The following is a 13918-nucleotide window of genomic DNA, read 5'->3' on the forward strand; positions in this document are numbered from 1 at the left end:
CATAATAGTGACGGTGATTGGGTTACTTCGGAAGCAGGGATAGAAGGGGTAGCGATAGACTATTTTAAAGATTTGTTTTCAACGACATCACCGTCGGGTTTTAAAGAATTTTTAAAAGAGGTACCAACATTGGTTACAGACGATCAAAATAGGATTCTAACCTCTTGGGCCTCAGAAGAGGAAGTGAAATCAGCTTTATTTATGATGCATCCGGAGAAAGCTCCGGGACCTGATGGAATGACGGCTTTGTTCTTCCAACAATCATGGTCGATTATTAAAAAAGATATTACGGATATGATTAATGATTTTTCCAAGACAGGATCATTGGATGAAATAATAAATATGACCAATATTTGTCTCATTCCGAAGACAGTGCGGCCAAATCGAATGACGGAACTTCGACCCATCAGTTTATGTAATGTGGGATATAAAATTATTTCAAAGGTGCTTTGCCAACGTCTGAAAAGGCTACTACCACACCTAGTCTCAAAAACACAATCAGCTTTTGTTTCTGGGAGGTTGATTTCAGATAATATTCTAATTGCACAAGAGATATTTCATGGATTACGGACGAATAACTCATGTAAAGAGAAATTTTTGGCTATGAAGACGGATATGAGTAAGGCTTATGATAGAGATGAATGACCCTTTATTGAGGCTATTTTACTAAAGTTGGGTTTCTCACAACGATGGGTATCTCGGATAATGTCTTGCATCTCTTCGGTACAATACAAAGTTTTAATTAATGGTCAGCCAAAAGGACATATTATACCAAATAGAGGACTGCGCGCGACAGGGTGATCCTTTGTCGCCTTATTTATTTATTTTGTGCATTGAAGCACTAATAGCAAATATTTGGAAGAAGGAAGAAGAAAAGTTACTAACTGGGCTAAAAATTGCGCGCGGTAGTCCGGCAATTTCACATTTATTATTTGCTGATGATAGTCTCTTTTTCTGCAAACCCAATAGACAAGAATGTGAGGTCAATCTACAGATTTTAAAAGATTATGAAAGAACGTCGGGACAACAGATCAATTTTTTGAAATCGTCCCTACAGTTTAGGCATAAGGTACCAGATTCAGTACAATTAGAGGTACAACAGGTGTTGGGTATTGCTACAATAGGTGGCATGGGAACATACTTGGGAATCTCAGAGAGTCTTGGTGGCTCCAAAACACAAGTTTTTGGTTTTCTCAATGAAAAGGTTAATAATAAGGTCAATAATCGGACTCTCCGATTTATCACGAAGGGCGGAAAGGAAGTCTTAATAAAAGCAATAGCATCCCCCATGCCAACTCATGTTATGTCTTGCTTCAGTTTACCAAAAACGCTTACTAAGAAACTTATGAGCACAGTTGCTCACTTTTGGTGGGGTGCAGCGGCAAACAAAAGGCATGCATTAGTTTTCATGGGACAAATTTTGTAAGGATAAAGCTGAAGGGGGCATTGGTTTTAGAGATATTCAGAATTTTAATACGGCTTTACTAGCAAAACAGTTGTGGAGATTAATCGACAAACTAAATTCTTTGTTTGCATGGGTTTACAATGCTCACCAAAATTGAAACATTTTGTTTGGCAAATAATTTCTGGTTGTTTACCGATGTACTGGAATCTTCACTCACGGGGAATCAAATGTGATATGCAATGTCAAATAGTTCAACCTTTCTATTTGTTGACTTAAAAACTTAAAACAAGAATGGGCTATAAGAAAATTTATGCGGACTCAGTTGTCAGTGGGCTTAAGTTAGCTAACAACTTCATGTACATTATTATGTAGCGGTGGGACTGATCCAAATATAGCGAAAATTTAGCGTATTCGGATCTGGATCCGTGCTTTCTAGATATCCATTTAAACGTCGTATTATTCACTGAGTATCTGTAATTTTTTTAAATGAAAAAGTATTTTTTAAAAAATATATTAAAATTATAATATAACATATAAATTAATTATTTATACAAATTTTATAAAATATATAAATAAGATTATAAAAATTAAAATATAATATTATAAAACTAATTTTATGTATAAATATTAATATATCAACTATAACTATTACTAAAATTTAAAATTTAATATATTTAGGAAATTTGAATCCGGATATCCTGACTTAAATATCAAGATATACAGATCCGGATCCGCATTCGATGGATCTGACATTTTACTATCCTGAGACTCGCCGAGACATCAAAGTTTCAATTAGAAAGCAGCGGTTACCACAATACCATGCACTACAAACATCCTACCAAGACCATTTGGGTTAAGGAAAAGAGATAGTAAGAACCTTCGAGATAATTGTGTAGTGCTAGAGGCTTGGGGAGATCATCTAAATGCTACAATTTTCGGAAGAGACTAACTACGTAATTTCTATTAACAACATGCATCAGTATGGGACGATATGCATGCATGATTAGAGCACCATTATCCCTAGCAACCCTAATGGGTATCTTAATCACTTTTTTACTAATGAATATGTGTTAAGCATTTTTTTACTAATGAATATGTGTTAAGCAATTTATTTAAGAACCTTCTAATTTTTTGCCTCCAATACAAAGTTTTTATTTTTGGACTCTTAAAATATGAGTTTGACAAAGTGATTAAAGAGAGAAAATGAGAGAAGATGACTTTGGTGTGTTACAAGTCGAGAGAGAAGATGAGTTTTGTGTTGTTACAAGTGGAGAGTGAAGATTATATAAACATAAGAAGAAGATACAGAAGAGACATAGACACAAGCATAATTGATAAAAAAAAAAAAGCATATGCGCAGAACCATAACAAGAACATATGAGATTAGCCCTGTTCGGGACGAAGACGTTGCGTCAAGCGTCCAGCAAACAGAAAAGCACAGTAACAACGGCAATTGACATCAGATTTCCAGCAACGATGTGAGAGTTTGGACGCTAGCGATTGGCTGTTGACTTAAACTTTCCGGAAACGATGACGTTGTTAATTCCAGCTTCCCAAAGCATGTCTAATCTAAAGCTTGAAATGATTACTGCTACAACAGATGGAGAAATGCGCAGAGCCTCTGATATCACAACAAAATTAAGGGCTGCATGCAGAATGAGAAAACAAGAACCAACAAAGCTACAACCTTTTTAAACCAAGAAGATAAGTACAAACTACAACTTTAAAGAAAACAAGAACCAACAAAGCTACAACCTTAAAGAAGAATAGTCGTGTACGTCACCAGATTTGGCACCAGACCCATCTCGGGAATTTCGTCGAGCACCTTGTAGGCACTCTCCACATCGTTCTTCTTACACAAAGCTTTCACGAGGAGATTACAAGCGAAGATGTTGGGAGTGATTCCAGAAGACTCCTTGTTGTTCTAAACATGGAGTGTACCAGATCGAATCTCCCGTTCGAGATCAATCACGTTTTGGAATCAAAGCCATCTGGTTTCACGGGAGAGAGATTGAGATGAGAGAGAGGAGGAGACTTCCGTGTCTGACGCGTGTCTCATAAGCGCCGGTGCTTCCTCTTCCTAATTAAGCAACGGTTCTTCATTTAAAAGGTAATTTTCTTTTTTTTTAAATCAAAATTAATCTAAGCAATCCGGATAATCATGCTCTTATGAACCTAAAAGTCCAAAGTTTAGTCCAATGGGATTTCAACTTTCGGGGGTAGACGGTGAAAACTACTCGCCGTAGGAGAAGCACACGATTGGAGTGTCTTTGAGACGCTACCTAGCTCGCGTAGAAGTAGATTGGCTTACACGTATTGCTAAATGCTATTCGATAATGAGCCAATACGTTAGACTCCAAAGCTTAAAGTTCTAATCAACTTAAGCATTCTAGGTCAGCCGATTACCGATATTGTATCGGCGATATATATATATGCTCTAATTCAGAGATAGATTTTGCCCAGACCGAAGCCCTACGAAAACCAATCCAAAAAAATACAAATTCAGTTCATGTTATGAATCTACACAAAAGAATATGTTGGGTATTCTTTTGGTTGGAGCCCCGGGCCTCGATTCGGATTCGGATCCAGATCCTATGTAATGCCCGACGGAATATCCAAATTGTTTGGAATTTTTTCCATATTTATATTTGCATATTTAGATAGTCAAGATTATTTTTTTGGTATATGTACATTTTAAGTTTCAGGTTCGGATTTTTAAATATAGTTTCAGATTTAAGATAGATTTTATGATTTTTGAATATATATATATATTTTTTAGTATTTTCAAAAAAAATGGATATTCATTCCGATTAGTTTTAGATTTTGAAATGTGTTTTAATTCAAATATAGTTTATGTATTTCAGATCTTTTTGATCCCATATATCAAAACCGATTTGAATCCGGCACACATTTGAATTTTATCGGTTATTTATAAATATTTAATTATATGATCCGAACTAACCAAAATTCGATTGAAACTGATCCAAAATAAAACAGAAAAATTGAGATGCCTATATATTTTCAAATATCTGAAACATGAAAAATTCAAGATAGAAATCGTTACAAACATTATCCAAAGATCCGAAATCATGATTTGGTGCACACTTTTAATTAAAAAATATCTTGTGGTGTGTGCACAGTATTAAACTATTAATGAGATGAAAAGACATCATAGTGAGTTTAGGTTGCTTTACTTTTCACTTTGTAATGCATACTTCTATACTAGAAAACTTAGGATCCTTGTAAATAATTGATTCGAGTACCAAGTAGTCATAATGAGAGATAGTCCCCCTCAATATTTATACTCATGTTTGGATTGGATTTTTTTTCCCCTGTCTATATCGCATGTAAACTTTTATACTTTATAACTAATCATAATAAAAATAAGACGTCCCACACTATTTATTGATTTCCTACTTATTACTATAAACATGTGAGATAAATATTAGAAGAAAAGTAAAAAATGACAATTGATCATAATAAGTAATTTACCAAATTCGACCTTATAATGACCTTTTTACCCATTAGCTCCACTATATATACACGCTCTTAATACACATATATTCGAATCTGTGTGGTTTTATTTCTAAGGATTTTGAAATATTCCGTTACCGTATTTTGACATTCTTTCCTTTAAATTCCGTATTGCTTGGGGTTATAAGGTTGGGATTTCCTTGTGGTGGATTCGAATTTGGAACGTGGAAAATGGCTAAGGAGTACAAGGAGGCGTTGTTGGAGAAGCACTACCACGAGGGATGTCCTGGTTGCAAGGTGGAGAAGATGAAGGAGGTCCGTCGAGGATATCCTTACCTGGAGCTCTCCTTCATCTGGATCGTAATACTCTCCACATGTAAGTTTGTCTTCCTCTTCTTTGATGCAATTTTGCTGCTAATGATTTGGATGAAAAATAACCTTTCGTGGGCTATTTAGTAACGATTCTCTAAGCAAAGCCTCTCATATGAATTTTCTTGTGTGTTGTGCAGCTCTTCCCATTTCTTCATTGTACCCCTTCCTCTATTACATGGTGAGTATACAGAGCTTCTTAGTTTCTTAAGATACGATGTTCTTTTTGCTGTCACTCTCTTACGTGTCTCTGTTTTCACAGATTGAAGACTTTGGTGTTGCCAAGACAGAGAAAGACATTGGATATTATGCTGGCTTTATAGGTGATATTATATAACTTATAAGTTTGTGCATTATTGTCTCTCAATTATCTCTCTACTGATTTGATGTCCCTTTTTGTGACTTACAAGCGTGCGCATTCATGTTTGGACGAGCACTGACATCAATTTTCTGGGGAATAATGTCTGATCGATATGGAATAAAGCCTATCATTCTCTTGGGAACCGTCACAATGTGAGTGTACTTTCTTTTTACTGTTTTATCTCCCCTTTTTTTTTTCTAACTAGCTAGCTTGGGTGGGTGGCTATTGCAGTGCTGTGTTCAATGCTCTGTTTGGCATGAGCACGAACATATGGATGGCCATTGCGACTAGGTTTATGCTTGGCAGCTTTAACTGCCTTCTTGGAACCATAAAGGTTGACACTCTTAACTCTTAGCCTAGTACATATATATATATATATATTTGTTCTTCATACAATTGTCTTTTCTAATATCACTAGTGTAAATTTTTGCAGGCATATGCTACGGAGATCTTCCGTGAAGAGTACCAAGCGACGGCAATGTCAGCGGTCAGCACGGCTTGGGGAATTGGCCTCATCATTGGCCCAGCTCTAGGAGGATTTTTAGCACAGGTAAAGTTCGATCATAATTTTCTGTCTAAATACTTGAACCCTGTCCATCTCTCCTTCGGATCATTTTTTGCTGTCTGGTTAATGCACATTCATTGTTCTCAGCCTGCAGACAAATATCCGAGTGTCTTCTCCAAAGAATCCATCTTTGGCAGGTTGGTTTTCTTAATCCTCTGTTTAGTAGTTTAGTGTAATGTGTATGTTTAATGCAATACTCATGGAACTGCAATGCAGGTTCCGTTATGCCTTGCCTTGTTTTACGATATCAGCTTTCGCGCTGGTCGTGACAGCGCTGTGCTGTTTCATCCCGGTAATCTATTATTCCTTCATTGTCTAGTCTTCCTTTCTAAAAAAAAGATACTATTATTACATTTCTTAAGAGTTCTCTAACGGGTGTTCTATGTCTATATTACATTTCTTAAGAGTTCTCTAACGGGTGTTCTATGTCTCTTAGGAAACACTGCACAATCATAAGCTGGACAACACTTCAGATGATGACTCAATCGAAGTACTTGAAGCTGCATCTCTTGAATCTATCGAGAAGACAGGAAACAACAAAAAGGGGTCTCTGTTGAAGAACTGGCCCCTCATGTCATCTATCCTAGTCTATTGCGTTTTGTGTCTGCATGACACAGCGTATTCTGAGGTAATAAAGGAACTAGCATTAAGACTTTAGGCTTTTGGAATTATAGATCCTTCATAGGGTGGCTTGTGCTCTTAGTCTGAACAAAAATCTTAATCGCTGCTGCAGATATTTGCTTTGTGGGCAAATAGTCCTAGTAAGTACGGAGGTTTGGGATACTCAACGAATCATGTTGGTACTATTTTAACAGTCTCAGGTATGTCTTATCATTTCATTGCTTTTCTTCATATCTCGTGAGTCTGCTTTAACTTGATTTTCAGTACGTGAGTTAAGCAAGACATTTTGTTTTAGGTCTCGGCCTATTTGCTTTTCAGGTCATCCTTTATCCATCAGCCGAGAGACTGCTAGGAGCCGTGCTGCTCACCCGTTTAGCTGGGGCACTGATGATACCTGTTCAGTTGAGCTACCCCTTTATAGCTCTTCTCTCAGGTGTCAGTAGAAGCATACTATTGAGCTTTGCTTCTATCCTAGTCAATGTATTCAGCGTAAGTAGTTTTCTTTACTTCTCCATTGCGCATGTTAATACATTGCTTTGACACATTTGATTTCTGTGTGTGTAGGTCTCCGCCATAACCGGCATGGTGATTCTGCAAAACAGAGCCGTTGTATGATTCTTCATCTTTTCCGGTTTTGTTTTCATTAATTAATATGATAGAGCACAATTATTGTAATCGTATTTCTCAACTCAATATACAAATCTTAGTCTGTGAAGTACAAACTAAGCCCAATCTCTAAAGCAAAATGCTAAAGAGTCCAAGATACAAATCAGATACAAGCCACCTTACAATTGAGCCCCGCCCACCTTATTTATACTCACTCCAATCACATAAGACTTTCTAACGGCCGCGTAACAAACTCCCGCCAAGCTGTTATGATCAATAGCTCCACTTATCATTCTCCCATCTTATCGTCTTGATCAGCAGATCTTCTGTCCCTTCTTTCTCTTATCTTCCTACGGTAATATACTCTCCAGCACTTATCATTACCCCCCTCGGTAAGACCGAGCTTGTCCTCAAGCTCGAAAGTAGGGTAATTTCTCACAATATCCTTCACCCGAAGCCATGTCTTCTCATGGGCCGGTAAGCCCTTCCATTGAACCAAGGCCTCAAGATGACCTTCAGCATCGTAACGAGTGCCTTGTATATGTTCTGGCTGTAGGATAAACTCTTCATTCTCCTCCAACATCTCCGGTAAAGCAGTCACTTCATGACTCTTCCCCAGTACCGGTTTCAGTTGGGAGACATGAAACACATGATGTATCTTACTCTCAGCAGGAAGTTTCAGTCGATAAGCCACTTGTCCCACTCTCTCCAGTACGGTAAAAGGACCGTAATACTTTGCAGCTAACTCTTGACAGAATGTCTTGCTCAACGACGCTTGCCTATAAGGTCGTAGCTTAAGGAACACCAAAGAACCCACTTCAAACTCCAAGTCTCTCCTCTTCTTATTAGCGTTGTTCTTCATCTGTTCTTGAGCTCTGAGTAAATGACCTTTAGCATCCCTTAGAATAGCATCACGGGATTTCATCATCTCTTCTAATTCCCCATTAGTCGTTGATCCTTCTTCAAACCACAACAGACTAGGAGGGTCTCTGCCATAAACCATCTTAAACGGAGTAGTACCCGTCGCTGTATGGTAAGATGAGTTGTACCAGAACTCTGCCCAGGCCAAATATTTGTGCCATTGTTTCGGATGAGTGCTGGTAAAGCAACGAAGATAGGCTTCTAAGCATCTGTTGAGGACTTCTGTTTGACCATCACTCTCAGGATGGTAAGCTGTACTGAATTTCAGCGTTGTACCAGCTAAGCGAAAACATTCTCTCCAGAACTTGCTTAAGAATATCGTATCTCTGTCTGATATAATCGAAGTCGGATAGCCATGCAATCGTACAATCTCTTTTACAAAATTCTCTGCAACCACCGTAGCTGTAAAAGGATGACGAAGACTGAGGAAGTGAGCATATTTGCTCAATCTGTCGACCACAACAAGAATGACGTTTACTCCTTCAGATTTAGGGAGACCTTCAATAAAATCCATCGAAATTTCACTCCAAATTGAAGTTGGTAATTCGATTGGTTGAAGCAATCCAGCAGGTCTTAATGTTGAATATTTGTGTTTTTGACATACCAAGCATTCAGCCACATGTTTCTTCACATCTTCCTTCATCTTTGGCCAACAAAAGATCTGCTGAATGCGCTTAATAGTCTTTAGGATTCCTGAATGACCTCCCATAACTCCATCATGATACTCACGAAGCATCTGTTGAATAAACTGAGAAGTTCTTGATAAGAACAACTTTCCCTTGTAGAATAACCTTCCTGCTACAACTGTGTATCCTACTTTAGGCATTGTTTCCAACATTACTTCCTTAATCATACGCTGAATATCTTCATTTGCATCTAGTTCATCGAAGATACTCTGCATTTGGAGCGATGATGATACGGTAAGTGCGCATAACACTCCATCTGTGTTCACTTGGCGATCAATCATCACCCGGGAGAGTCCATCTGCTACTTTATTCTCCACTCCAGCTTTGTACACAATCTCGAAATCATACCCCAGCAACTTGGTCAACCACTTCTGATAATCCAAAGATATATCTCGTTGATCCAATAAAAATTTTAAGCTCTTTTGATCAGTGTGTACAATAAATTTCTTCCCCATCAAGTAGTACTTCCATTTCTGAACCGCCATGACAATAGCCATCAACTCACGTTCGTAAATCGGCTTAAGTTGCTCCCTATCAGTCAACCCTTTACTGAAGTAAGCTATAGGTCTTTGTTGTTGCATCAGCACTGCGCCCAACCCATAACCAGAAGCATCAGTTTCTACCACAAAAGGGATAGAAAAATCAGGTAGTGCTAGCACTGGAGCTGTAATCATAGCTGTCTTTAAATTTTCAAACGCTTTTTGAGATAAGCCTGTCCAATCAAAGTTGCCTGACTTGAGATGGTCTGTTAGAGGATGAGCAATGACCCTATATGCCTTCACAAAGTGTCTGTAGTAACCCGTCAAACCCAAAAAGCTTCTCAACTCTTTCACAGAACGTGGTGTTGGCCAATTCTGCATAGCCGCAACTTTATTTGGATCTGTTGCCACTCCTGCAGCCGAGATGATATGTCCCAAGTATTCAACTTGTGCCTGACCAAACATACACTTCTTCTGATTGGCGAAAAGTTGATGTTGAATCAGCTTATGAATCACAATCTCAAGGTGTATACTGTGTTCTTCCACTGACTTGCTGTATACCAGAATATCATCAAAGAAAACGAGCACAAATTTGCGTAGGAAAGGTCTGAAGATCTCATTCATTAACGCCTGAAATGTTGCCGGAGCATTACTCAACCTAAACGGCATGACCACAAACTCATACTGCCCTTGATGTGTTCTAAACGCTGTCTTTTCAATATCAGCCTCTTCCATTCTGATCTGGTGGTAACCTGAACGCAAGTCCAAGTTTGAAAAAATGACTGCCCCCTTTAACTCATCCAAAAGCTGATCTATTACCGGAATTGGAAACTTATCTGGTACTGTCGCTTTGTTTACTGCTCGATAGTCCACACAAAAATGCCAACCACCATCTTTCTTTTTAACTAGTAGCACATGACTTGAATACGGACTCCTGCTGTTCCGTATTACTCCCGTCTCCAGCATTTGTTGAACCATCGTCTCTATGGCTTCCATCTGTGTATGAGGATACCTATAAGGTCTGATAGACATTGGTTTAGTACCCTCCCAAAACTTTATTGCATGTTCATACCCTCGTTTCGGTGGTAATCCTTTTGGTTCCGCAAACACTTCGCTATGTAACTCTATGACCTCCTTTATACCTTTTGGAATCGGTGGATCAGTAGTTACCGTTGAAGAGAACAACTTGACCAAATCACCATCCCAATCCACACCCGAAGGACACTCCGTACGATTGTTAGTTGACTGAGAAGTCTCGACATCCCCTATTAATGTCACTTTCCCTTCCTTAGTCATGAAAGATAGTGCTTGTTTTTCCCAATCCACTTCGCAAGTACCCAATGTTCTTAACCATTGAACTCCCAATATTATGTCTGCACCCCCCGGCTCTAAGACAATGAAGTCTGATGTAATCTTCACGGCTTGTAATTGTAAAGTCACTCCCTTGCAGATCAACGAACCCTTCACTGAGATTCCCGTACCCACCAACACGGTGAAATTGTTGTGAGCTGAAGTCTCAAGGTGTGCTTTCTCTACTATGTTTGGAGAGATGAAATTGTGCGTAGCACCACTGTCAATCAACACGACCACTGACGTCTTTCCCACTCGACCCAGTATTTTTGTTGTCGTAGGAGAAGACCAACCGAAGAAAGATTGTAAGGACAATTCCATTACTTCTGTAGCTTCTATTCCCTCACTTACTTCATGAAATTCTTCTTCCACTAGCTCTAACTCACAATCCTGAACCACCACCATCACTTGCAGCTGCTTATTCTTGCAAAGATGTGTCTTTGACCATCGTTCCGGACACTTGAAACACAACCCATTCTTTCTTTTATAGTCGTATTCTGCATCAGAAAGCTTTATAGGTAGATTACTTTTCTCATTTGGTTTTTGCTGTGCTTGCTTCTCACCTTGTTTTTGTCCTGTGTCGAAACCCGTTAGCCTAGGCTTCCATGATGGTGCAATGTACGTTGAAGAAGACTTGCTCGAGCTGTTGTTTACTTGTCGACCACTCTTCTGGTCCTGAGGTTTCGCAGAAGCTAACAACTTACAGAACTCGCTATCTTCCATCTTCAGGATTGTTTCAATATGATCTGGTAGAGTTTGAGGTTCTTTCAATTTAATGACCTCTTTCAGCTCCTGCTTCAACCCATTGAAGAATATGTCAATCAAATTCTCCTCTGCGAGACGTACTTGTGATGCCAACTCTTGAAACTCTTTGATGTATTCTGCCGCAGTACCGTGTTGTTGAATCCCAAAGAGGCGTTTCCCTGGTGTTTTCTCAAATGAATCGGCGAAATGTGATAACAACCTGCGCTTGAACTCATTCCAATCTCTGAACGGCCTGAACTCTATCTCATAGTTGAACCAACACAACGCATCCTCTGCCAAACTCAGCGATACCAACTCCATCTTATATACTTCACTGCTCTGAGTCACTCTAAAGTAACGCTCTGCTCTAGCGATCCAATCAAACGGATTATGTCCTGAAAACGTAGGCATTTCTACTTTCTTGTATAGACCTTTTCTATTCTCATCAATGCGATCCAAAGGCCGATAACCTAGTTATGATCCAGATTAGGATTTGATACCTGAGTTGGATGTTGGTTTCGTGGTTGCCATTGACTCGGTCCGCTTGACTCAGCGTGGGTGACATGCTGTTGATTCTGTTGCAAAGAGGCGATGAGAAACTGCATCGAAGATTCCAATCGATCGATCTTCGCATCCAAATTCTTCATCGCCGCTTGAATCGATTGAGTATTCGTTTGCGAAGTTGCGACAATCGTTGTGACTCGCTCTTCCAAACGATCGAACTTCCGATTCAATTCTGCCACCGTAGTATCGAGAACCTCGATTCGCTGTGCCGATTCGCCGAGTTGTTGCTCCACCGCCGCTGCTGATCTCGTCGTCATCGTCAGGAGCGCGCAATTCGAACAGCTCACCGCACCAAATGATAGAGCACAAGTACTGTAATCGTATTTCTCAACTCAATATACAAATCTTAGTCTGTGAAGTACAAACTAAGCCCAATCTCTAAAGCAAAATGCTAAAGAGCCCAAGATACAAATCAGATACAAGCCGCCTTACAATTGAGCCCCGCCCACCTTATTTATACTCACTCCAATCACATAAGACTTTCTAACAGCCGCGTAACAAACTCCCGCCAAGCAGTTATGATCAATAGCTCCACTTATCATTCTCCCATCTTATCGTCTTGATCAGCAGATCTTCCGTCCCTTATTTCTCTTATCTTCCTACGGTAATATACTCTCCAGCACTTATCATAATAACTCTTACGAAACAACAGGATCAGCACCAGAGAGGTGCTGCCAACGGACTTGCGATGACTTCCATGTCACTCTTCAAAACCGTTGGACCAGTTGGTGCTGGAATACTGTAAGTCATTTATCCATTTAACACACAAAATAGATAACACTAATTTTTTTTTGCTTGACAGTTTTTCTTGGACCGAAGGGAGAAAAGATATTGTTTTCTTACCAGGACCCCACATGCTCTTCTTCTTTCTTAACCTGATGGTCATTGTAGGAGTATCTCTTACCTTCAAGCCCTTTCTGGTCACAGCTAGAAGGTGAACTTCAGTGAAAGTGGTGGTAGGAAGATGTATGGATTCGTGGTTGCTTCCTTCCTTCCTTCCTTTTAGTTCTAGTTCTTTATTTCCTTGTCTTGTCTGATTGAAGTTATCGGTTTGCTACTGTAATCAGATTTCTTTCGGTTATCGTTTTGATATAAATTTCTTTTGGTTGTCGTCTCAGTTTACATTTGTTGCTTTTATTTCAACCACGCTTTCAAAGTGAATGAAAGCTCTCTCCGAACATTGGTTGTTCAAATAGATTTGGTTATAAAGAAGCTCAAACTTATATTGGATTTGGTTCTGTACAAATAGAGAAGATAGGCACTCATTGCTTTCCTTTGTGGAGGATATGGAGGATATAGAGAGAAGCAGAGGACATGAAAATACAAACGGAATAGCTTAGCAAATCTAGTCCAGTGGCGATGGTAACCATCTTGCTTCTTTCGAGCATTTTCACAAGAAGGATCATGATAATAACATGTCCAACTTTGGTTTGGAGTTCATCAAGCGAGCTGGTCTTCATCCATTTCGGTCTCTCCTTCATGGCTAACACTCCGCATAGAGAAGAGGCTTTAAGGGCACGATCGGATTCCGAAGGGGAGTTGCTGATCGAATAGAGAAGGCATCATAGTTTTCAATAAGAATGCAGCCGTTACCACCACAAAATCCTACTGAAAAAAGAACAATCAGTACTGCAGGGTCTGATGAGAAGTAAGAGAAAGAACCTTTGAGAGAATTGCCAAATCAAAGCTGTGAAAATAGGTCGGAAGACTCGGAACTAGGGGTGGGCGCAAGTCGAGGATTTGCTTTTTTTTTTTTTTTTTTTAACGTAATAC

The 13918-nt window shown here is 39.2% G+C and overlaps 1 protein-coding gene and 1 long non-coding RNA gene across 2 annotated transcripts; one reads left to right on the forward strand and one right to left on the reverse strand.

Moving 5' to 3' along the window:
- Window positions 1-2677: 2677 nt before the first annotated feature.
- LOC106313332 lies at window positions 2678-3493 on the reverse strand. Its single transcript, XR_001264361.1, has 2 exons — window positions 3161-3493; window positions 2678-3050 (listed from the first exon to the last, which is right to left on the reverse strand). It is a non-coding gene; the product is annotated as an uncharacterized LOC106313332 (long non-coding RNA).
- LOC106313331 (protein ZINC INDUCED FACILITATOR 1-like) lies at window positions 3328-13251 on the forward strand. Its single transcript, XM_013751126.1, has 15 exons — window positions 3328-3515; window positions 5068-5255; window positions 5389-5429; window positions 5511-5571; window positions 5659-5761; window positions 5841-5943; window positions 6043-6159; window positions 6262-6311; window positions 6391-6466; window positions 6611-6802; window positions 6908-6995; window positions 7091-7284; window positions 7360-7404; window positions 12798-12886; window positions 12948-13251. The coding sequence occupies exons 2-15, from the start codon at window positions 5111-5113 to the stop codon at window positions 13081-13083; spliced, it is 1440 nt and encodes a 479-aa protein (XP_013606580.1). The 5' UTR covers window positions 3328-3515; window positions 5068-5110; the 3' UTR covers window positions 13084-13251.
- Window positions 13252-13918: the final 667 nt, after the last annotated feature.

This window comes from Brassica oleracea, chromosome C9, assembly GCF_000695525.1.
Source record: "Brassica oleracea var. oleracea cultivar TO1000 chromosome C9, BOL, whole genome shotgun sequence".
In the NCBI taxonomy this organism is placed as follows: domain Eukaryota; kingdom Viridiplantae; phylum Streptophyta; class Magnoliopsida; order Brassicales; family Brassicaceae; genus Brassica; species Brassica oleracea.